Source organism: Sceloporus occidentalis, unplaced genomic scaffold (assembly GCF_023333645.1).
Source record: "Sceloporus occidentalis isolate IW3139 unplaced genomic scaffold, rSceOcc1.0.p SCAF_8, whole genome shotgun sequence".
Lineage (NCBI taxonomy): Eukaryota > Metazoa > Chordata > Lepidosauria > Squamata > Phrynosomatidae > Sceloporus > Sceloporus occidentalis.
Window position 1 is genome coordinate 36797811 of NW_028316988.1, and position 25950 is coordinate 36823760.

At 42.7% G+C, this 25950-nt stretch overlaps 1 protein-coding gene across 2 annotated transcripts; it reads right to left on the bottom strand.

The window, feature by feature from the left end:
- Nucleotides 1–3795: 3795 nt before the first annotated feature.
- On the bottom strand, nucleotides 3796–12325 carry SLITRK4 (SLIT and NTRK like family member 4). 2 transcript variants are annotated; one of them, XM_089536307.1, is made up of 2 exons: nucleotides 12243–12325; nucleotides 3796–7581 (listed from the first exon to the last, which is right to left on the bottom strand). In XM_089536307.1, the coding sequence occupies exon 2, from the start codon at nucleotides 7528–7530 to the stop codon at nucleotides 5023–5025; it is 2508 nt and encodes an 835-aa protein (XP_089392433.1). In that variant the 5' UTR covers nucleotides 7531–7581; nucleotides 12243–12325; the 3' UTR covers nucleotides 3796–5022. The 2 variants fall into 2 exon arrangements, with proteins under 2 accessions (XP_089392433.1, XP_089392434.1); XM_089536308.1 differs by lacking the exon at nucleotides 12243–12325 and adding an exon at nucleotides 10900–11120.
- Nucleotides 12326–25950: the final 13625 nt, after the last annotated feature.

The following is a 25950-nucleotide window of genomic DNA, read 5'->3' on the forward strand; positions in this document are numbered from 1 at the left end:
TGGCATTAAGCCATGGCAAGTAAAGTGCTATCATATTGCTTTAATTCTGCAGGACAGAGTAGACCCAAGTCTACAAAAGGTCATGCTACAACTGTTTGCACTAAGTTAGCCTCAAAGGTGCTACAAGAGCCTTTTGCAGAAGAGATGTGTGTGTGTGTGAACCAGTCCAGGTCAACACATTGTGGATTATTTCATGCCAAGCAATGTTGGCTCGTGCTTTGGGAAAGGCTTGAACAACATGACCTTTGAAGGCCTTCCTCACTGAGAGGTTCAGCCTTCTCTCCATTTCCACCATTGACACATTCACTGTCCCTCTCTATGTGGGCCTGTCCCAAACAACCAGCCAAGAGGGAGTTCAAGGGTGTTGCTTTCTTCTGTTGCTACATTTATTCACTCTTGTAATTGTTTACAATTGCTGGGGCAAGGAAGAAGATCTACATGGCAGGAGACTCTAGAGAACAGCTAGAAAGGCTCCTCTTGGCGAATGATTGAGGTCTCAAGGTAACCATTCCATGGAGAAAGCAACCATGAGATCTGAGAAATGCATATAGATCTTTGTCTTAAGAGCAAGCATGATGTGCTTCAGCCAACTCCTACTGAAAGGTAGTACCTTAGTCTGGCTGCACCAGCTCACCTCTGTGTTGCTTTGACTAGTGGCAACCCCATATAAAAAGATAAAAATAAAATCCCGTAGACCATATGAGCAACTACATCCTGATTCACATAAACATTTAACTCAATTGATTTATCTCAATTACACAAGTTAATGACTCCCTATTTCCCAACATGCATCACAGTCAGCCCTCTGTATCCACAGACTGGATTCAACCATCCACAGCATTAATTTTTTTTAAAAAAATCCCCTAAAACAAACCTTGATTTTGCCATATTATATAGGACACAATTTTATTGTGCCACTGTACATAATGGGATTTGAGCATCCATGGATTTTGGTATCCATGCCGGGTCCTGGAACCAAACCTCAGTAGATACAAGGGCCCACTGTACAATTAGACACAAAAGTATGAAGAATATTACTAGCACCAGGCAGTGATAGAGGATAAATAGCTCAAGGGTTCAGACATATACTTAAGATTATGAAAAGGGGGGGGGGGCTAATAATCTTGATACCTTTAGGTTGGCTAATCTAGTTCTCATGGAGATATAACAGTGCCGTTATTTCTGGTGGATAGCACTTTAGGCTGCAGGAGAAAGCATGCAACATCTGATATATATCCCACTTGTCAGTTCCAACTAGAGTCATTGAATTAACTGTTGAATTGTGAATAAACATGATTCAATAGTCCTCCTCTAGTTAGGCTAGCAATAGGATTTAGAGCAATACATATATATATATATATATATATATATATATATATATATTGCTATATATAAAATGATCTCACATAACCTATCCTTTTTTTCCTTGCTTCCTTTTCTTTGGGTAGGAATTTTTGTGGTTTTATTTTCCTGGGAAGGATTTGTGCTTTCATTTACTGTATCAATAGGTACAGGTTTATCTTTTCACCTCCTGTTTTATAAACTGCAAAGAAGTAACTTGTTTTCCCTGCTGTACACAGATCTGGAGCGATGCAGACAGGCCTCATGTCCTTTCAATGAATAGGTTACTGAGACTACAAAAACGCAACCGCACACATGTTGCCAGTTACCTAAAGAAACGTCATACTATGCTTTGGACCTCTCATGCAATCTAGTATGCTGTGGTTGATGGTACTTTCCCCCCAAATGCAACACACTGATCTCCATGGCAAGGATGCTTAAATGTTCTCATTGCCCTTGTAAAAATGGCATGGCTGCCTTGGAATGTGCCTGAGGCACAGTTCCAACAAACACCAGAGAAAATGGTACAATTTTTCATGGATTCTCGAGATTGCATGGGACAGCTTGGTGTGAATGAATGTTTCCCTACATGACCACAAATGGTAATGGTGGAGTTCTCCTGCACATAAAAAGCCAAAGCATGAATGGGAAAGGTAGGCTCCTCTCTTTGACATCTAGTTTTGCACCTAATTGATATGTATGGAAGAGCATTTAGTCCTGCAGCCTACCCCTTCCCTGCAGTTTGAATTCCAGAAACAGATTTTCTACTTATGCACTGTTGATGAGAACAAGTCTGGAGGCCTCATACAGACTAAACTGCCTATGGAAGTTTAGAAATGGATCAAGATGCCAGTTTACAATATATCACTTAAAGCCTCCATGGACTTCTGATCTGTGAGTTTCAAATCTGCACATTATGCAGAAAGCTGTTGTGTGGCTTTGACCATAAAAGTCAAAGTGATGTATGCTAAAAAATTACAACTGATGGGATGGAGCCTCCACTTGATGTTTGCTGCTCGGGTTACCTACATATTATAGAACGATCATTAGCAAACACTACAGATTGCTAACTAAAACAAGACACTAAGAAACCAGACTCTCACTATCTGTGGCCTACCACATTGAAAGCAACCTAGATATATTGCTTTCTGTCTCAGACCATCTTTCTTTGTCTCTCTCTCTCACACACACACAACAGTTAAAGACAGTGTGATCATTACAGTGTGCTCTATAAGCTGCCAGAATCTATCTATCTATCTATCTATCTATCTATCTATCTATCTATCTATCTATCTATCATCTATTTCCCCCCACTGAGAGTGCTCAAAATATATCCCAGGAGTTGCAGTATGCCTCTGCATTGCATGGTGACAAAATGGTTACATGCATGTGCTTATACATGTATAGGCATTAAAAAAGTAAGCTATACACCCCTCCATTTAAGGTATCTGAATGTTGAAAACCAGAAGAGGACCAGACCCTGAAGAACTAGTATTGGACGATAACATTTTAATCCAGCAGCCTCCAAGTAGTGAACATGAACTTGTGATTTACCAAGGATGGGGGACTTGAAAACAAAAGAGTGTCTGCAGTAAACAGTGAGAATCAGAGCACACAAGGAGGGTCTTGCTAAACATTATGCTCTTGGTTGTCTTGCTAGGTCACAGTGTCATACCCTACAGCATTTCCCAAGTGAAAACCTGGAAATGTGTGGCCAGGCAACATCGGAGTGTGGTCAAAATGGCAGAGATGAACAGACAAAGCTAGAAGAGGCTGCAGGAGTTTGCTTTTGCCCGAGTCTACAGGGAGGAGCAAGATTCATTCCTCTCCTCAAGCCAATGCATTAATGGAGATCAAACAACTTCTGCACTTTCGAACTCAGTTTGTATCATTTGGTGTAAGCAGAGGACAAAGGGGGGAAGTGGAAGAAGGAGACAGAAACCAGGCCTTGTTAAAAGCAGCTGGAAAAGTGGGATAAAAGAAGATTCATCAGTACACTCAATCAGGATATTTGGAGGTTATGAAGTGCAATATGGATGAACCATAGCTGTCTTGGTAAAGTTACTCAGAAAAGTTACTTTTTTGGACTGCAGCTCCCAGAATCCTCCACGCTTTTCCAAGTATGACCACCACTGCATTATTTCCAATGTCCTACTGCAACTCGCAATACCTTCAAACAGCAGCAAGCTTCAGAACCTGACCACAAATGCTGAAATACAGTTTTAACATGAGTCCTTACCAACTCAGTGGACTTTTGTAACAACAGCAACAACACAACATCGTCTATGAAATAAGCCACCAAGTCCTGAAGTGTCAGAATCCTTAACAACAAGCCAAAACACAGTATATATCAAAGAGTATAAAGGAAATCAACTCAGCTATCCGTGAATCTAAAGGGACAAATCTCCAAAGAAGGTCCTCTGCTACTTTCACAAGAGTAGTACAGAACATAATTTTATTACCATTATTATTATTATTCTTAGACCTGATCACATTGACTCTCAAATAAATCTATACATTTTGTCAACAGTTTCTGTTTGGTATATTGTTCTCTCTCCTTTTTTTAAACTTTTTAAATTATACTGAATGATTAATGCACCTTTGTGACCAGGAAAAAAACAAATCAGGCATATTTAAATACATATTGAGGAGTACATAATTTTTCCCCTATTTAGTATACAAAGTATTTCATAAATATGAATTATATTACAAAAATAATTTCTGAAACGCTCACACAGCAAGCAAATTCTTTTTTTAAAATTTTAGACAACCTTTGGGGGGGTTGAAAGAAGTTTCACGTCACTGAGAATGGGTTAAACAGGGGTTAAGAAGCCATAAATTAGTCTTACAGCAAGATTTTGTTTTTGTTTTGTTTTTCTTTCCCGTCACATTGAATGCTGCCATTTTTTAATCTTTTGTTTTTATTTGCTTGTCGCTGTTGTGGGTTGGTTAGCTGGTTGGTTCAATTTTGATGCCGATTCATGGTATGCGTCAGACGGTCAAATCGATTGGTAGGGATGCAATGCATGGCATATTTGAAACAAAGAATTCTGCACAATTTTAACATTATAAATCCAGCGGTTTCAAGATGCAGGCCATAAAGGTAACCAATTTTTACACGTACTATCGAATGTTCTCTCTTTTTGCATGCTTTTTTTGTTTTGTTTTTGTAAAAACTTGGATTCGGTAAGCTCTAAAACAGTGCTGCTTACAAGACCACATACCATGGAAATTGACTGACTCCAGTTCCACCACCACATTTAATCCACTTGCAGATGGATGACCAGCTGAGGTATGCCAGCACCGATACCAGTTTCTTTCTTCTCTCTCTCTCTCTCTTTTTTCTTCCCTTCTTGTGCATTTGCTTTAACAAATCACAAGGAGACGAAAAGTTTTGCCATTAGGGTAAAAAACATATATGCCTCTTGAGGTTAAATTCAGTGTAATATGTGTATAAAGCAACACTTTGGCCATAGAGTTCCGCAGGATCCCCTATGGGTTTTCCACAGGGCAAGAGTTTCGTGAAACAACACCTATTTTTGAGCTAGAGTTTTATCACACACCCTTGGCTCACCTGCCTCTATGCCTACCAGTAGAATATCATATTTGGAAATTAAAAGTCAACAAAAGGCACTTGCATCATTAAATAAATGTTCTTTGTAGGAAAGGAGATTGCATGACCTAAATTTTATTCAAAGCCGTTTGTTCTTCGAGAACTTGTAAGTAGTCCGGTGAGCCCTGAAGTTTAGCTTTCAGCTCAAAATACTCACTCTTTCTTTGTTCGACGACTATTTTACTATGATTACCCCCTATTAAAGATTTCTTGTTTTTTCTGTCTTGCTGTTTCTCTGGATACCGTATCTCAAAGCCACTGACCCCTATACTGTTGTATTCCTTTTTACTTTCGAGAAAATTCTGAATAAATACGTTTGAATCTCGGCCTGGGAATAACTCATCCAGTTCGTCGATTGTGCTGAGTCTTTTTCTGGTATCCATGTGCAATAAATCTTTATCCTTATCGCTGTTATTCCTCAGGATGACTTTCTGCCCCGGCGGCTCGGAAAATGTGAAGCCCGTTTCCGTTTCCTTTAAGCCACACGAGTGGCTTTTGCTCATGTGCTCGATGGTTTGAGGGATGAAGGCTTCCGCCCCGAGGGTGTCCTTTTTATTTGACATGTGGTCATGTTTCCGTAGCTGCAGCTGCATGGAACTGCATTCTGGGTTCCCCAGCCCTTCGTGTTTCACAGATGGTTTCTTGTTGCGACGGAGAACGAAGACGAGAAGACAGAAAGCAACAAAGACAGTTAAAATCAGCACCACTAAGATGCTTAGAATGAGGATAGACAAAGGTACAGGTCCACCTGGAGGACTCCGAATGGGACCCAAGGGTGTCGTAAAGGTGACCACTGGTGCAGGGCTTGTAAAAAAGGCAGACTTTAGGAGTTTAGGACACAAGATCTCATTTTTGAGAGATTTCAGTTCAATGTTTGCAAACTGCACCGGTGTATCACACTTTAATTCCTTCACGACAATCCCTTCATTGAGCTTCTCCAGCCAGAGCTTCAAGGCAACCAGGTCACAAGTGCAGTCCCATGGATTGCCTTCCAGATCAATCTGTGTGAGGGATTTCAGGTGATCCAGCACACCGCTTACAGGCAGGTACATGAAATGGTTGTTTTTCAGGTTCAGCCGAGCCAGGGGAGCCCCAGCAAAAATGTAGGCCGGCAGACTTCTCAGCAAGTTGTTGTTCAGGTAGAGCAGCTGCAAGTTTGGCATCAGGTCAAATGTGCCCGCCAAAATTTCTTTGATGACATTGTATTCCAAATACAGGTACTGAAGGTTGTGGAGGCCAGCAAACATTTCGGGGCTCAGACGCTCAATCTGATTGCCATTTAGATACAACCGCCGTAAATTTGTGAGGTTGCGGAAAACCTCCCCTCTGATTGCCACAATGCGATTGCTGCCCAGATGGAGTAAATCCAGCCCTTCAAACTCAGCAAAGTCAGAAGTGTCTACGTCCTTAATGTAATTGCCATTCACGTGCAGTTTCTTGGCATTCAACGGCTTAGGAACCAGTTCAGCCAAGGACTGGATGTTTCTTTCTTGACAATTGACACTTAATCCCAAATCTGATGGGTGCGTTTTGCAAACGCAAGGGTGTGGGCAAGGTGTCAGAGGAGGCACCCTAGTCTGAAAGGACACAATTTGACTGAGGTTGCGGTTGGAGAGGGATTTGCCTGCCACGATACCCGAGATCTTGGAAGGGTTGGTTGTTTTGGGAGGCTTGGTGACCAATCGGTGCACTGACGTTTGCGTCGTGTGGCCATTGGGTGTGCTGTAACCTGGTTCCAGCTGCGAAGGAGGCAGGATGCGCACATCAAAATCACTCCCTGTGCCCATGGAACACAACTCTTGCTTATTTGTCTCTTTCAAAAGCCTCCCATACAAGTCACTGGGCGTCTCACAGATGGCCTCCCCAATGTAGATGTTGTAGGGCATGTTCTCCAGCCATGCCTTCAATGGCAAGAGATCACAAGTACAGTTCCACGGATTGTCTTCCAGCTGCAGTTCCACAATGCGCCCAATGTGTTCCAAGACCCCAATATAGGGCAGCTTCTGTATTCTGTTCCCACGTATATCCAGGTGGGTCAGAGAAGCAAAACGGAAAATATTGTCAGGGAGGAAGGCAATCAGATTGTCATTGAGGATGAGGACCTTCAGTTTGTGGAGCTTATTGAAGGCTCCCCGTTCAATATATTTGATTAAATTGTAGTCAGCCTGGAGATACTCCAAGTTCTCGATGCCAAGGAAAGTCTCAGCTCGGAGGATCTTTAATTCATTGTTGTTCAAGTGCAACTGCTTTAATGCGCTGAGACCCAGGAAAGCTCCTCCCTCAATGTTCTGTAATTTATTGTTACCCAGCTGCAGGGACACAGCATGAGTAAAGTTCAGAAATGTATTTGGATACAGGATGATGAGGAGGTTGTTCTGAAAATTGAGGTGATAGAAGGTAGACCAAGGTGGCTTCAGCTGATTTGGTCTGTAGACTGCAACCTTTTCACAGTTGACGTAAAGTACATTCTCCACTGACACGCAGGAGCAAACATTGCAAATTTCCACAGATGAGTCAGTCTCTGGATCTGTAGCAGAAGCTGGGCTGCACAACACCAGAAAGAACCACAGGAGCATCTTCTTAGGAAAAGCAATCAAACCTAGTGGTCTTGAAGAACGACGGATAATCTATAAAAGAAGGGGAGGGGGACAAGTTATAGTTGCTGTCATCCCAGAATCAAAAACAGAATTTTAAAATAATAACAACAACAACAACAATGTAACAGCTACAAATCAAGCTACTGCAAGAACAGCTAGAGTGCAACAAGAAACAGAATGGATTACTGCAGTTTGAAGAGGACTTAGAGGTACCTTGCATTTGAAATGTTCATTGTGTTTTATTTTCTTTCTTTCTTTCTATCTATCCATATCCGTAGTCTCAGTCCTTACTTTCTTTCGTACCTACACAATGCAGGGATGTGGTGCATTTCCCCATCGAACATAACAAAATCAAAACCTCCTCAGAACATTCCCATTGCAATGTATGCATAGCATTCCAAATGCAGGTCCTTCTGCAGAAAGATTTGCAGAAAATGGGTTGTGTGGAAGCAACAAACAACTCCTTACGGGGGGAAAAAAGTGAGGAAAAAAGAGAAAGCTGGACTGGGGTTGGAGGTTGGAAATGTGTAATCTTGTTCAAAATGCAAAGAAATGCATAAGAGAGCAAGGCTTCAGGATGCAAGGAGAAAAAAATGTTCTCCCACTCTTACACAATGCTCATTGCAAATGCATAGTGTCCCCTATCGATGCAGAGTTAGGTGCCAGCCAATGATACCCACTTGCTTTTCTCTTATATTTGTATACTCAGAAAGAGGGTTTATATAAAAACCCTGGTATGGTATGGAAGAGCTCATTAGCATCCACATAAACCATGGAGGTGCTTACTCTATGCCAATAAAAGCATTGCCATGACAGGACAGGAGTCTGGTCAGCATCCCCCATCCTAAAAGGACATCCCAATTGGTAGTGCAAAACAAAGTCATCTTTCACCGGGGTGACATCACTCGACATCTTTTTCCCCCATGCACATAACCTTATATAATTTGCCTTAGCCCTCTGCATTGCCAGGGAAGATACCTTTTGCAAACCATTTTATACATTCATCTATGATACACTACATACACATACACACACAGAGTTAAATCCAACTCCTATTTGACAGTCCTTCTTTGGGATCCCCGTATCTTTCCAACCCAGGGGCCTGCCAGGCATAGACAGTGCAAAGGATCTATGATTTGCATTGCAAGAAGAGATGGAGGAGGAAGAGAAGGCACTTTTCTAGAAACCTTCAAAAAGACTGTGTGTGTGTGAAAAGAGTTGCAAACATTGGATGCTGAGGGAATCCTGCATATATTGGAGAACGATACAAATGTATGGCTGAAAATACAACGTGTAAAAAAATGATGAGAGAAGAAGGGGGAAACAAACTAGAGGAGGAGGAGAAGGGAAGGCCAAGGAGAAATCCAAGGAGGTTTTAAAAGGGTCTGCAGAAAGGGACCCAGAAAGTGCGGCAGGGGAAGAAAAATTGGGAGGAGGAGGAGGAGGAGAATGGGATCCGAGTGGGGAGAAAAATCCCAGAGGAAAAAGCAAGAAAACAAAAAATGAGGAAAATTTGGGGAGCTCAGATGGGAACAAGTGTGTGTGTGTGTGTGTGAGTGTAGGGGACAGGAGGAATAGGGGCAGGGATAGAGGTCAAAATAATAATAATAATAATAATAATAATAATAATAACAACAATAATTTGTATTCTGCTTTTTCACAAAGGATTCCAACAGTGTAAATAAAACATCAAACAATTAAAAATTACAATCTAAAAACCCCAAAACCCTAACCCTCCCCTCAATCATAATGGAGGGTGAGTGGGAAGGGGCCAAGAAAGAAGACTAGGAAGGAAAAGGAAAGGAAGATGAAGATGAAGAAGAGAGGGAGGATGGAGAGGTTTCCGTGCAGGGAGAGAAGGACCAATGCTTGGATGGAGAGGCTGAGAAGCAGTCAGAGATGTTAAGATGCTGGGATGGAATTAAAGATGCTGGGACAGGGACGCTGAGATGCTGGGATGCTGCGATGGAGTCAAAGAAAGATGCTGGGATAGGAATGCTGGAATGGAGTCAGGGATGCTGGGATGGAGTCAAAGAAAGATGCTGGGATAGGGATGCTGGAATGGAGTCAGGGATGCTGGGATGCTGGGATGGAGTCAAAGAAAGATGCTGGGATAGGGATGCTGGGATGGAGTCAGAGATGCTGGGATAGGGATGCTGGGATAGAGTTAAAGATGCTGAGATGCTGGGATGGAGAAAGCAAAGAAAGAGGCAGCCCGGGATAATATGGAGATGGGAGACCCTTGAACCCTAGAAATCCCCCATAAAGTGGGGGGGGGCAGTGGGTAAAAAGAGGAAAGGAGCTGGGAATAGAACCGGGAAAGGCCTCTTTTTGGGGGGAGGGGGATAGAAAAGGGCCAGTCCATCGCTGGGGAATTGTGCAAAGAGCAAAGGATGCTCAGAGGTGGTTGGGGGTGGGAGACTTCGGAACTGTGCCTGGGGGGGGGGCTTCCTCCCTCCTCAGGGTTTCTCCGCCCCCTCCCCCTCCCCCGGCTTCTCCCCACTTTCCTGGATCTTGGGGGGGGGGGGGGATAAACTCCAGCACCGCAATGCTTTGCCGCAGCCTCTCCGCCTCCTGGATCCTTTGGCTCCATCCATGGGGGGGGGGGGGGGAGAAGGCGGGAAAGGAGACGGGGGGGCTTTTAAAAATCATCCTTCCAAGAGGGGGGAGAAGAAGGTCGGGGGGGACGGTTCAAGTGCGGTTTGCAAACCTCCCCCCCCCCCCCTTATAGTACAATATAATATACTCCACGGACCCAATCAATGGGGGGAGGGGCATTGAAAGAATGGAAGGAAAAAGAGGCATTTGCAAAGGAGAGGCTGGAGGTTTGCAAAAGGAGGGGGGTCCCGCTTGTTGAAATTCATGCAAGGCCCCCTTTATTTTTTTCTTTTCTTTGCAAAAGAGATTTGCAAAACGAAAGGGGGGGAGTCCCTTTGCATGCCCCCCCTAGACTGAAATGCATGGAAACAAACCATCACCACTAGTGTTTATTTTTTTTTCTTTTGCAAAAATACTGGAGATTTGCAAAAGGAAAAAAAAAGGGGGGGGGGTTCCCTGGACGATCCTTTGTAGAAATGCATGCAACCCCCCCCCCGCCCGAATGGACCTCATGTCTTTATTCCTTCCTTCCTTCCTTCCTTCCTTCCTTCCTTCCTTCCTTCTTTTGCAAAAATGCTGGAGATCTGCGAAAGGAAATGGGGGTTCCCCTTGCACGCCCCCTTGCTGAAATGCATGCAAACCATCACCCCCCGCCAAAAAAAGCCTTTCTTTCTTCTTTTTCCTCGCCAAAAATGCCTCCTTATCCTTTTGACTCTCTCCTTGAAAGCTTCTTGGTGCTGCCTTCCTTACCTTTCCGAAGGAAAAGGGTCTCTTCCTTGGGTCCCCCTCCTCTGCAGATTTTTTGAGGGTTGTCTCCCTACGTGAGGAGACCTTCTGCCTCTCTCCAAGCCCCGGACACACAACACACACTCATCACACACACAACACACAGAGAGAGCACTGGCAAAGGGAAGCCAAGCTTCGCCATGCGCCACAAACGCACAGAGAGACCCACAAAGAGCAGGAGGAGGCAGGAGGCAAGGCATCCACACAACCACACACACAGCTAGAATGAGAATGAGAAGGAGGGGGCTGCTACACACACACACACACACACACACTGGGAACAGCGATGTGTGGCTCTCTTGTGTGTGTCTTTCTCTTTCTCCCGGACACACACAAACCAAGATCTGACCAGATTTGGGGGCTGGATGTGTGTTTGTATGTAGATGTCACAACCACAGAGGCATCACGACATGGAGGACCTCCCCCCAAAATTGAGGACACCCCCCTCAACTCAAACCTAAAAGCAGTCCTCTAAATGTCATCCCATGCTTCTTGGTCCTGCTCAAAATGGAGGACTTCTTTTGGACATTTCCCCTGAACAAAAGGCTGTTATGGAGGACAGGTCCGGGAAAGGAGGACGGGTCTGGCCCCCAGGTGAGTATAAATGTATTCATGTGTAGATTTGTCTGGGTAGATTTCATTCATATACATATCCACACGTATACATGTGTGTGTATACATACATATATACATACACATATCTGTGTGTGTGTATATATACATATATACACATATACTCACACATATATATGTATATGCATATATATGTATATGCATATATATGTATGTGTGTATACATATACATATATGTGTGTGTATATATGTATGCACACATATATACATACACACACATATATATGTGTATGCATATACATATATATGTATATATATATATATATGTATGCATATGTATATGTGTATAGCTAGCTAGCTAGCTAGCTAGCTAGATAGATAGATAGATAGATAGATAGATAGATGATAGCGCGCCTTCCCACGTTCCCAGAGAGAAAGAGAGAGAGAGAGAGAGATAGGAGCCCCCCCCTGTTTTCCCTGCCCCCCAAAAGCAGGGACGGAGTCACCTGAGATCAAGGATGCCCCCCCCCCCCAAAAAAAAAAACCCAAGGAACCAGTCTCCCTGCTAGTTCCCCCTTGGCAAAGAAAGCAGGCTCCAATGGAGCGAAGGCAAGAGGGAGAGTGGGGGAGCTCCAGCAAGAAAGGGAAAGGGGGCAGGCAGGGACCCCCCTCTTTATCTGTCCGACCCCCCCCCCCCCTTTTGCAGCCCGATTAGGAAGGGGATCGCCCCTTACCTTCCTCGGTTTTCGGATGGAGCCACTCGCAGAAGACTTGATGAACGGAAGAGAGGCAGAAGAGGAGGAAGGGAGGGGGGGAGAGGAGGAGGAAGAAGAAGAGGAGAGAGAAAAGGAGGAAGAAGAGGGAAAGGAAGAGGAGGAAGAAAAAGAAGAGGAGGAGAAGAAAGAGGAGGAAAAGGAGGAGGAAGGGGAGAAGGAAGAAGGAGGAGGACGAGGAAAGGAGGAGGAGGAAGGAGAAGAAGAGAAGAAGAGGGAGAGGAAAGGAAAGGAGGAAGAAGAGGAAGAAGAAGAAGAAAGAAGGAGGACGACGAGGAAGAGGAGGAAAAAAGAGGAGGAGGAGAAAGAGAAGGAGGAGGAGGAAGAGGAGGGAGAAGAAGAAGCAAAGCAGAAGGAGGAGGAAGAAAAAGAAGAGGAGGAGGAGGAGAAGGAAGAAGAAAAGGAGGGAGAAGAAAAAGAGGTTGAGAAGAAAGATGAAGGAGAGGAGAGGTGGTGGAGGCGGAGGCAGAAGGCCCTCAGCAGCCCCCCTCTCCAGGGGCCTTAGGGCCGGGGGCCTGGGCTTGGGGCCGGCGCTTCATGGACCTGGGTCCGGCCAGAGGCTGGGGCTCCTTCTCCATCTCGGGTCGCCTGGAGTCTGAGCCCCAGGAGCCTCGGGGGGCTTCGCTGAGCAGTCCCTCGGGGGCCCTCCGGAGCATCTTTCTCCAGCTGCAGCTCCCAGGCGCCTCTTAGTCCTTGCATCGCATCGCACTAGACACACAAAAAGGGGGACCCACAAAAGTGTGTGTGTCTCTGTGCGAAAAAGAGAGAGAGAGAGGGAGGGAGGGAGGGAGGCGGGGAAGGCAGGCATCTCCAACCTTCTTCCCTCCTCCTCCTCCTCTGGAATTTAACCCCCTTTTTGCAACAGGAGGAGGAGGAGGAGGCAACCATTTCCCTAAGCATCCTTTCATCCTGGACAGCTGGATCTCCTTTTTTCCTGTATCATTTTTTTCTTTTTAATCGTCTCCTTCTTTCTCTCCTTTTCAAAGAGAGAAAGAGAGAGAGAAGATTGCTTTCTTGCCTCCTTGTTTTTCTCCCTTCTCTCTTTTGTCTCTGAGCAACAGCTGCAGTGCCTTTGCAAAGGCATTCTTTTTCCCTTTGCAAATATGCTTTTGCAAAAGGGAAGGGGAAAAAGCCAGCAAACTTTCCTCTCTAATGTTGATTATCTTTTTAAAGAACATTTCCTGACACAAGTGAGCTTCTTAAGAGTCTTGCTTTAGTCCTATACGTGTTCCCTTTGGTTTGTGCACCATTATTATTATTATTACTACTATTAAAATGATTATTCAAAAATTACTCACTGTAATTCAAAATGATTATTATTATTCAAAATTATTATTACACTGGGGCTGATTTTGGCATCAAAGAGAGATTAAAGCACATTCAAAGCATCCTGCAAATGAAGCCGAAATGGCGAGGAATTGTGTGAATGGTTATCACACGCCATCACGCCAATAAAGCGATGTCGCTGAAATCCCAAAAGTACAAAGATGCACATTAATGCTTCTTTGTGGCCAGTTTAATGGTGGGTTTCGTGTGAAATTGTGGCGCGTAATGACATGGTTTTTCCTATGAAAGCTCATGCTGCCAGCTTCTTTCTTTCTTTCTTTCTTTCTTTCTTTCTTTCTTTCTTTCAGTTAGCCTCAAAGGTGCACCAAGATCCCTTTGCATGATAATATTCTGAAACTTCAAGGTGCCATTGGACACTTTCCTGAGATTCATTCTTAATCATACTCCGACACAGACACACAAAGATACAAATAATATTCCATGGCAGATGGCACCATGGCAGATGTCTTGTGATAGTAAACTCCATGGATTAATGCTATGATGCATGAAGAAAAAAACCGGGGGTCTTTTCTGAGTCCATGGCTTATCAGTGTCATCAGGTGTCCCGAGTTCTAGTCTTAACAGTCAGAGATACTGCACATAGACATACACAACCATCATGTGTTCCCCTTCACATGGCTACTAACTAACCTAAATTGATTTTGATAGGACTGGCTCCCAAAGCTGAGAGCTATCAAAGGCTTCAAAGGCTTAAAGTAGTTCTTAACCAGGAGCCATCTGGGTGCTTCTGACTACAACTCCCATCATCCACAGACACCACAAATGGTATTGCAAGAGAGCTGGTTGATAGACCTTACTTATACATAAGCCACACCAACAACCGCTTCCATAATTTGGTCCATGTGTGTATGTTGCCTTCAAGTTGCCTGTTGACTTAGGAAGACCTCATACATTTCCATAGCGTTTTCATTGGCAAGGAATCCTCAGAGGTGGTTTTGCCAGTTCCTTCCTCTGAAACAGAGCTTACAGTGCCTGGGATTTTTGGCAATTTGGTACTTTTTCTAAATTCTGCACTATCCTTTATGAAATGCAGACGGAGGAAGGGACTCTACCCAACAGGCCAAGATTAGAGAACATCTAGAAGCATGTACCCCTCTACATGTATCCGTCGAGTGAAAGTGTGACAGCCATTACTGTAAATATAGGGTTCTTTGTGATGCCACCTATTTTGCAACAGTTTCCTCTGACAGACTTGCTTGATGTTTTCTTGACAGTGCCATCTGAAGACCTTCTCTTCCAAATGGTTGACCTCCAAGTGGTTGCAACTCTGGAAAACGTTCTTTGCCTGCATGAGCAAATTTGTTGCCTTCACTTTTTTCCTTCATTTTTCATTTCAATTAAATCTCAAATCCTATATATATATATATATTGGGGGAGTATGGTTTTGGAGGAAAAAAATCAAATGTAGAAAATATCAAAGGAAATGCTCATTCATCTTTAAATGCAATGTTGAATAGCAAGTGTATCTCTGGATGCATCTACACTGAAGAAATAATGTAGTCTGACACCACTTGAGTATCCTGGGATTTGTAGTTTTACGAGGTCTTTAGCCTTCTTTGGCAACGCATGCTGGTGCCTCACCAAACTACCTATCCCAGGCTTCTGTAGGATGAAGCCATGGCAGTTAAAGTGGTGTCAAAAGAAGAATTTTCTGCTAAGGAGTGGTAGATAGGGGAGTCACCATTTGATTGATCAGCATCTTACTGGCAGGGATGGGAAAACATAATTCTTGTTACTGGTTCTTAGGTTAAAAAATGGGTTTCGCTTTATAACCATGTGCCTTTAACAGAACCCTTAAACGATACGTTGCTAGGTTGTAACTGGTTTTCTTCTGTGTGCTCTGGGAGAAAAGTGGCATGTAAATAAAATAAATAATTTCATGTTTACATTTATTTATTTATTTATTTATTTATTTATTTATTTATTTTGTAACGTGACATTCTAGAGGAACTTTGATTTCAAATTATTGCAAGCCGCCTTGAGACAGGAGAAAGGCAGAGTATAAATTGAATGAATGAATGAATGAATTGATGGGATGTCTTTCGCCCTTTGTACCTTTGTTTTTAAATGTTTTATATATATTTGATAAGCTTTTTGTCATGGCCTTTGGCTAGCACAATAAATGTTTAATGAAGAAGAATGAATGAATGAATGAATGAATGAATGAATGAATGAAATGTTGATAATAATAGTCAAAGAAAGAAGGGAAGAAGACAAGCCCTCCCTTCAGCCTCCATCTTGAGGGAGAGAGAGGCAGGCTAGCTCCACCAGGCCTGCCTGGAAGAAGACAAGCCCTCCCTTCAGCCTCCATCTTGAGGGGGAGAGAGGCAGGCTAGCTCCACCAGGCCTGCCTGGAAGAAGAAGAGCCCTCCCTTCATCCTCCATCTTGAGGGAGAGAGGCAGGCTAGCTCCACCAGGCCTGCCTGGAAGAAGACAAGACCTCCCTTCATCCTCCATCTTGAGGGGGAGAGAGGCAGGCTAGCTCCACCAGGCCTGCCTGGAAGAAGACAAGCCCTCCCTTCAGCCTCCATCTTGAGGGGGAGAGAGGCAGGCTAGCTCCACCAGGCCTGCCTGGAAGAAGAAGAGCCCTCCCTTCATCCTCCATCTTGAGGGAGAGAGGCAGGCTAGCTCCACCAGGCCTGCCTGGAAGAAGACAAGACCTCCCTTCATCCTCCATCTTGAGGGGGAGAGAGGCAGGCTAGCTCCACCAGGCCTGCCTGGAAGAAGACAAGCCCTCCCTTCAGCCTCCATCTTGAGGGGGAGAGAGGCAGGCTAGCTCCACCAGGCCTTCCTGGAAGAAGACAAGGCCTCCCTTCATCCTCCATCTTGAGGGGGAGAGAGGCAGGCTAGCTCCACCAGGCCTGCCTGGAAGAAGACAAGCCCTCCCTTCAGCCTCCATCTTGAGGGGGAGAGAGGCAGGCTAGCTCCACCAGGCCTGCCTGGAAGAAGAAAAGACCTCCCTTCAGCCACCTTCTTGAGGGAGAGAGATTGTATTGTATTGCATTTTTGTTCTGTACACCGCTATGATCATTGTGGAATAGCGGTCTATAAATAAAATGTATTATTATTATTAATAGTGATGGTGATGATGATGATGATGATGACTACATGGATGATTCCTTTTTAAGTCTCCCAGTTGCAGAGTCATAGCTTTGGATTCAAAAGATCCCAGGAACCATTCTCAGCTTCTCAGAACAGACCTGAAGCTAAAAAGCCTAAAGAACAACAGTCAAGCCTGATCTAAATGGCCAGTGACCTGACTAGGTCTAAAGCAGCTTCCAATGTTCTTATGCCAGAAGCTGCAAGGAGTGTATGACGATGCTCTTCAAACTTCTTATGAGTCTAGGTTTAGCACTCACTTGGTGTTTCCATTCTTGCTCAGCATCAGACTGCTGCTGGATCATGAATTACCATATAGCTCCAAGGCCAGCCCAAGGCATTTTGCTGCCTAAGGCAAAGAACAAGAAAATGCTCAACGTCTCCCTCCACCTCCCACCTCTTAGTTCCCACTCTGTGCATAAAAGCTGACTGAATTAGCTGTTAAATTTTATTTCAGCGCTGTTGTCCTGCACAGAATCTGAGAGCAGAAGGTTACCTTAGAGGACACAGAATAGGCCACACTCCTTACAAAATGCGTATATTTTACAACCGCAAGGAGTTGCTTCACTTTGTCTCGTGGAAAGGCTACCCTATAACGAAAAGAGATGGTAAATTTTATCTAAAGCAAACCGTGATGCGAATCTGGCAGTTCCTGATCAAAAGAAAACATCCAAAGAATCTCAAAGGAAAAGAAGGGGGAGACTGACATTGCTGTTGATCCCCAGCATTGGCAGGACTATTGGATTATTGACGATCTACTCTGGAGACTATACCTGACAAACTTGGGTGAAACCATGCAAGGTACCAAATATAATATTAAAAAATGAACACCAAATAATAAATAAATAAATAAATAAAGTGCATGTGTTTACTCTGGAGACCAGGGCCATAGAAACTCACTCAGTGACCTTGGGTAAATGACATTCTCTCAGCCTCAGAAGAAGGCCCTTGCAAACCTCCTCTAAACAAATCTTGCCAAGAAAACCCATGACAGGGTTGCCGTAAACTGGAAATGACTTGAGGTCACACAACAACAACAATAAGAACAACGACAGAACCAAACAGCATGTCATCTTTGTGTCCGGTGTCAGCCAACCACATTTTGGGCTTCTTGTTCAAACACTGCCATACACTTTTTAAAACAGAATGTTCTCTCTACCACAGACTTAGCATAGGAAGCCATGGTTTAACTGAAGCGTACATATTGGACAGCATAGTAATTTGAGTTAATATATATATATATATATATATATATATATATATATAGTTAACCAAAGCATTCAGGCCTCCTTGAGCTCTCTGATGAAACCGGAGCATCCATGACAAAACAATTTTGATTTAACAAGCCAGCAGCATCTTTCTTTTAACAGACAGAACAGTAACAAGGACTACTTTCAACAAGCAGCATCTGAGAGAGCAAAAACTCCTCAAATGCCAGTACAGGAAAGTCTTGTAATGATTGTTTGGATGACTGGACATGTCCTTTTCAGAGAGCAAGGAATGTGCCAGCCCACCTCTCGGTCCTTGCCTGCATATCTTGAGTCGACTGCCTGTCAAAGGAGGGAGGAAAAGAGGACATGCATTTCTTCCCCTGGAAAATAAAGCCTGAGCAGAATCCATCTCCGCATGGGCAACGATTTAAAGGGCCGATGTGAGAGAAAGCAGCGTGAGGCTGTAAATACAATGAAGGCAGAGCCACAGCGGCCAGGCACTGTGCCAAATAAAGCAGAAGAAATGCCGTCAAATATACGTCTCTGCACGGTTCCCAATTACTTCCAGCCAGCTTCCTCTAGTTTATCGAGGAGACCTCACCAAGCTACAACAAGTAACCTAGTGCTTGCATTGGAAAAGGCAGGCTTCGGCTGAGAACACATTTCTCTCCACTGCCTCCAAAGGATAGACCAGTTCCTTGCATAGCATCCATTATTCACAACAAGTTGTTGCCTCGGAAGTTGGATAAAATTTGACAAAGAGGGAAACGGCTGCTTACCAACATTTTCCGGCTCATTCTTCCCCTCCCTTTTGGTAAACATAACCTTAGGAGCTCTTAAATTCTGTAGCGCGCAGTCTAGCCCTCACAAGTGATTCTGCTCCATTGGGCAATTTGAATTTGGATACACGGAATGCCCTTGAGAACCATAGTTGACACAATGGACTCGTACAACACAGAGCTAACATCAGGACGGATAGTTAGTTAGATAGACAGACAAGCACACTATATAAATAAAGCATAATAATAATAATAATAATAATAATAATAATAATAATAATAGACAGACACACAGGCACACACATTTATGTAACCATTATCATATTTATATAATGAAGATGTCAGGGTGGGGTACAGACAGGAAAACAACATGAAACAACTTTAAATAGCATCCAAAAATGTAGCCATGTTAGTCTGTAGAATCAGTATGTAGACAGATCTTATAGTACCTTTGAGACTAACTGAAAGAAAGAAGTTGGCAGCATGAGCTTTCGCAGACTTCGGTCTACTTCCCCGAATCCTTAAGTCTACGAAAGCTCATGCTGCCTACTTCTGTCTTGCAGTTAGTCTTAAAGGTGTTACAAGATCTCTCCACATACCAACTTTAAATACTACTTTTGAAACAAACAAAACTATCTGTAACTGTATCAGAATTTCATAATGTAGTTAGGCCATGATTTCCTGGTTTGAAAAACTTAGGTGAAAAAGCAAAGTTTGAATTTGTAATCATGCCAGTATGCAGGAATAGGGGGCATTCTGCAATTGAGGTGCCACAATAGAGAAAGCCCTCCCATTGCTTCCACTGGTGGGACACAGAGGTGGCCTTTCCTAGGACACATCAGTCCTTGGGCAGATATACGGAGAGAGCCATTCCATATGCCCACTGAACCATATGCCCACACATAGTCTTGGTACCATGGACAGCTCCCGTGAAGTTCAGGTCAGGATTGCTTGTCTCACAGATATGAGAACCATGAACTACCAATGCTAGGGAGCAAAATGGGATTGCAGGGCAGAAAATTCACTTCCTTAGATGAAATGTTTGGAAGTGAAGAACAGGGGAAAGACTGATTCAGGAACAGCAGTGTGGATTTCAACACTAAAGGGCAATGTGGCCCATGGCATGTCAACACTAAAGGGCAATGTGGCCCTCTGTGTGGCCCATTGACCACAGATGAGAGACAATATAGATGAGGTGGACCAATGTCCAGAGTTACTCTAGGGCAGCCTCCTTTACTTTGGGCGGCGAAGCCATCCAAACTCACTGTAAGCCAGACTTGTGTTCCTCATTAATTCTGCTGATTTATACCAGACTCATCAACTGACATGTTTCATGTGATAATTTGTAAGCGCAAGACTTGTTGCTTCCTTTAAGAGGAATTAATGTTGCAGGGATAATATTCACAGAAAAATTAAGATAACTGCCAGGGCTGTTTGTTCATTGCTCCACTTTAATCTTTCCCTTGCTTGCTTCTGGGTTTCAGTATTTTGTTCAAGTTGTCCTAATTTTGTCAATTTTTTTTTTTTTGCATTCTTTATCCATTTAAATTAGATCTTCCAATGTTTCTTGTATTTAGCAAGATATTTTGTGCTCCCTTTAAAAAGGACTCCTTTTCTCTCTCAGAGGTACTTTTTATTTAAATGTAACCTTAGAATCAATCAGAATAGGGGTACCTTAATTTTCCCCATCTATATATTACTTTTTTAGTGATTGTTTTAAATGGGATTGGAAGTGATATGCTGTTGAGAAAAAACTGATATCCTTTTGCAATGGAGTTATTTGTCCTCATCATGTACTTAAATCCGATTAGCTGCAAAATATTGTAGCATAATCCCAGTCATTTTATGATGTGTTAATAGCCATCAATCTGACTGGTAGAGAAAACATTGCCACCGTGTTCAGTTGACTTTGTGGTTATTAGATACTTCACTCTAATAAAGCAAAGGGTGCATCTGCACTGTAAAAATAATGCAGCTTGACACCACTTTAACTGCTATGGCCCTATCCAACAGAATTCTAGGATTTGCAGTTCTTTGGCGGAAAAGGTAAAAGGCTTGCAAATCTACACCTCCCAGGATTCCATAAGGTGAAGCTACAGCACTCAATGTGATGTCAAACTGCATTATTTCTACAGTAGAGGTGCACCCCACTATGGTATCGTTGAATGGCTGGATTTACCCATGGGGCTCAATGAGTTTGAAAAGGAGTTGCTCAATGCTATGGAATTCTGGGATTTGTAGTTTCGCACCTTCTCGGTCAGAGTCCTCTGGTGCCACAACAACCTCGGAGTGTAATTGAGTCTCCTTCCTTGGAGGTCTTTAAGCAGAGGCTGGATGGCCATCTGTCAGGGATGCTTTGACTGAGATTTCCTGCATGGCAGGGAGTTGGTCTGGAGGGCCCTTGTGGTCTCTTCCAACTCTATGATTCTATGATTCCATAGGATGGAGCCATGGCAGTTTAAAGCAGTGTCAAATTGCATTGTTTCTTCAGTGCAGATGCAGCCTCAAAGATATATTTAGGACGTACATGAGAAAAAGGGCCCTCTTGGTGGCTGCTTCCCTCCCTGTTATCTCTTCCATGGCAGGAAAAAGTCCTCTTTTTTTAAATCTATGCAGGAATTTTGAAAACCAGTTTCCTCCTGAAGAAGACACTTTTAATGTAGATTTGCTATGTGTTGTATTAAAGTGCTTTCCAGTTCTTTTTGAATTATATTTTAATATTAAGACCTGAATTCTGTTGGCTAATCCAAAGAGACTTATTGTTCAATGGTGGGTCCACATGGAGGTAAATTCCATTGATTCAAAGGGTTTACTTTAGTTGTGACTATCAACATAATTCATGCCCCAAAGTAGCTTAATTGTCTTTAAACATTGCTACTTATTATGTTTTGTTGTGCTTTCTCTCAAAACAAACAAACAAGCAAACAAAAAACCCCGAGTTCCAGCGTTGGGAGAAAATCAAACACGAGAATAAACAAATAAGCAAACAAATATATTCTAGTCTGGGAAAGTTTTTTTCTCCTCCCTTTTAAACCCAAAACAAAGCAGACTTTCTTCTGCCAGTCATATTCTTGGCACTTTAAATGTCCATACGCCGTGTGCCGGGACAATGACATGTATTCCCAAGCGTTCATATCAACAAGGTTTTGTTGTCTGAGAAGGAAGAGAAAGAGGTCTAGCGTTTTGCTAAAAGACATCCTCCTTTTCCATTATATTTCTGCATTGCTTTTGGAGGTCAAAGCAGGTGGCGGATTTACCCCTTTGTCACTGGTTTGTCTTGAGAGTCTGACAGTGAAGTCTTCTAATTGTCATCTATTGTTGACAGAAGACTTCAGACTCCCATTTTTTAAAGCCTAGGTTTATTCTGTAAAACCTCTCCACGTTTTCTTTCCCCTTCTTCCTTTTTTCTTATTTCGTTGTCTGCAAAATGTCTTCCAACAGACAGAAGCATATTTCCAGAGGATCTGAGCCCAATGCCACTAATACTGAAATCCCTTAGTTTTGGGTTTTGTTTTACTAGGGCAAGAAGTCCCAAGCGATAGCTTTCCAAATTATTAGCTGAATACTAAAGTGGATGCAGAAGAAAATGTGCAAGGTCTGCTATATAATGATAACTTCTCTTTTTCTCCTCCTTGTCCAAGTCTTGGGAAGCTAGGTATCCATGCAAAGCAGACTCCACATTTGACATTTGGAACCATTTCAGACTTTTGGATGTAACGTATGTATATATATTGTAGTTTCAAAGAAATTTGCAACTCCAAGTCAGTGTTATTTTGAATATTTATGTTGGAAAGTGCTTTCAAAGGTATCTCTTGAGACTTGATGGATTTAAGCTATCATTTTGGTCAGAAGATTCCTATGATAATAGGCAAGAAGATAAGTTCACAGTGGAGGAAATGCAACTACTGGTCTTAATGGGTATATATTCCCTCCAGCATCAGAAGTAGTCTGTTTCTTCAGATCAGTTCCTGGAAAATATAAAGTGGAGGCTGCATTTACTCATGTTTTGCTGGGATAATTTCCATAGATGGCCATTTGAGGAGGACAGAAGATTGGATGCCATTTTATCTGATCCAGTATGCTCTTACAATCCTATGCCCCAATAGACTTGGATCAACCAGAATGGAAGTATCACATCTGTTTGTGTGTAACTCTTTTGTGAATACAGTGGACCCTTGTTATCTGCTGGGGTTTGGTTCCAAGATCCCCCATGGATAACAAAATCTATGGATGTTCTAGTCCCATTAAATATAATGACATGGCAAAATGGTGCCCCTTATTAAAAATGGAAAATCAAGGTTTGATATTTGAAATTTATACTTTTTTTGAACATTTTCAAACTGTGGATGCTTGAATCCGTGTATAAAAAAGTTAGTGTATAAGAAAGGCCGGCTGTAATTCCAACCGAATGAAACATGATGTCGGTTCCAATGCTTGTGTCATTCTTTCTCATTCTGGGATTACACTGAGGGAGTTACAGGGCTTTGGAGTCAATAAATTTCAATCCTCTCTCGATGTTCCTGTGACATGGCTTTGGAACATCCATCCCTCTTTTCAACCTTCCCATCATCAGTGCAATGATTGCAGCAAAGACAGTGAATTTCTTTCTTTGAAGGAAGATCTCCTCTGTCTCTGTTAACAGTATACAGTGGGCCATTCCCTTACGCTGGGGATCCGTTCCGGATCTCCCTGTATAAGGGGATTTCCGTGTATGCTTGCACCCTATTGAAAACAATGGGTTTCATGCTTGCAGTGTGTGTGCCATATGTTTTATGCAGCTTCAACATAAGCTTAAAGCCAAGTATAGTGCACCCGCATATGGCGCAAGCACACTCTACAGTAGTGGAAATCCTATTATATACTGGAGTAACCTCCCATTATGTCAGTGCACCTATTTGTTTGTGGGGGTTTTGTGGATGTTGCCAAAAGAGATAGGCTATACATCTGTGTATAAAGATCCATCCATTGTGATGCACCATTTCAAGATCAGAGCACAGCCACATAGACAAATAGTGACCAAAGAAGGCATTTATGTAGACATTGTCTGGCTACAGTCCCACATGTGGAAACATTTTTTAGAAGGAAGCCTTGTAAGTCCTGAGAGATAGGGAGGAATAATGTCTGTTCTTTTCTTCTGGTTGCAGAACTGTTACTGAAATCTGTGACTAAGTTTATATATGACTCTATAAAACAATGCTAAACTTTCTACCTTCAGTCAAGTAAGTATTATTTTTTTTAGCATTTTCCCCATCCAACAGTTGTATAAATATAAACTTAGCCAACAGTTTGATCCATTGAAAAAGAGAGACAAAGTTGAATCACATCTGTGCTTCCTCTTTCTCTCTTCCTCCCTCTCCCTCTCTCTGGTTACATTTAATTGAAAGCAGTCCTTTTTATTTTTATTTTGAACCAAGAACTTATCTTTTTCTAAGGCCTAATATGCAAGCATAGCTAATTCAGAAATGTGTGTGCATGTGCCTGTGTATTCCTTAGGTAGAGCTCAGCAGAAATGAATGCATAAAAAAGAAGAAGAAAAAGAAAGAAAGGAAGGAATTATACAGTGAAAAATCTTTACTGTAAGAACATCTACCTTGGGAATAGTGTTTTAGCCTTATGCAAATGATAGCTCTGCAAGAAGATATTCACAGCACTGAGATTAAATATCTGGTGGAATTTTTTATTTTGAAAAGCGCCTGCCTAGGTCATGTTAGTTTGAGTTCTAACTCCTACCTCTGCAGGTAACAGAGGACATTTTATTTGACTTTCACAGTCTTCCCGACGTACCTTCAGTTTGAAATAAGGATAGACCTGAAACAAATACTCTTTCAAAACTTCTTTAAAACCTCAGATGGGTTTCTGTGCTTCTCAGCAGGAAATAAAATCCGATGCACAGCGGGAGCACTTGTCATCGCTGAATGTTGTCACCAATCTGCACCAATAACTTCACCATCTAATCGGGTGCTATCATGTTTGATGACCATTACATTGCTTCGGCCTCGGATGGTGACCTGCAGGAGGCAACTTGGTCCACCCCTCTTCCTTAGTTCTTCAGATCTGAAGACGCCACTTTACTGAACTCATTAGATTCAGAGTGTTCTTCCTTGGTGCAATCCTGGTGACCTTTCATTATAGCAGCAATGACTGTTGAATACAGCAGTAGCCTTTTCAAATAGCAGGTAGCTTGCAAAGGATGGAGAAGGGCTCATACCACTACAGCTTTAACCTCAAGAGTTGTCTTGCTTATGGCGAGAGTCCTTCTCCTAGTGCTGTGCCCCAGATTCTCAACAAATCTGCCTAGTTCTGGGCAGATTCCAGCTGACCTTGTCTTCTGTCTAACCAAAACATGATTCTGTTCAGCTCCCCTTTATTTTACCTACCAGAAATAATGATGGCTGTGATTCAGCTTTGACTGCTTCTACATTTATGAGGTATCACAATTGCAGATGAGCATCTCTGGGGCTCAGAACCTAGCTAGAGTCACATATTGGTACAGAAGATTGTGTTCACTGTTCAACCTCTGGACCTAGGAAGATGATGATGATGATGATGATGATGATGATGATGATGATGATGATGATGTTGATGATGATGATGATATGTCCCGCCTCTTCCAAGGATCGAAGCGGGATTATGCATTTTGAGGAGCTATCTTGAGGAGCTGTCTTGACTCACAGTAGCTGGAGCTGATGGACTAAATCCTGTTGGTTAATACTAACCAGAGTAGCTCCATTGAATCAATAGCAATTTGGTACACTCTACAGTTATACAAATTCCATTGATTCTAAAGGACTACTCCAATTAGAACTAACAACAGACTTCCTGGATGGACCTGGAAAAAAGTGTAGTTGTTGTTGCTGTTGTTACAAAAAAGAAATATACAATATACAGTTAAATGACTGTAGCATTAAAAACACTATTATGAAACGCACGTACCCATACATACACAGACTTAAAAAACATATTAAAGGAGGTGCGGCACCAATCCTTTAAAACTCCTTCCACAGCAAGCAACTTTTCAAAAGCCCTTTTAACCACCAGATGGCAGCATATTTGTCATATCTATCCAAAATAAACATTATTAGCTATATATAACGGACAAAATCTCAATGAAACTAGCCTAGAGTTTAGGTTGGGTTAGGAAGGCTGGAGGAAAGAACTTGTGATGAACTTAAATGGGGGAAAATAAAGCTTTATAACTATTTATTTGTCTTGTACAACAGCTGGGCTTTTATG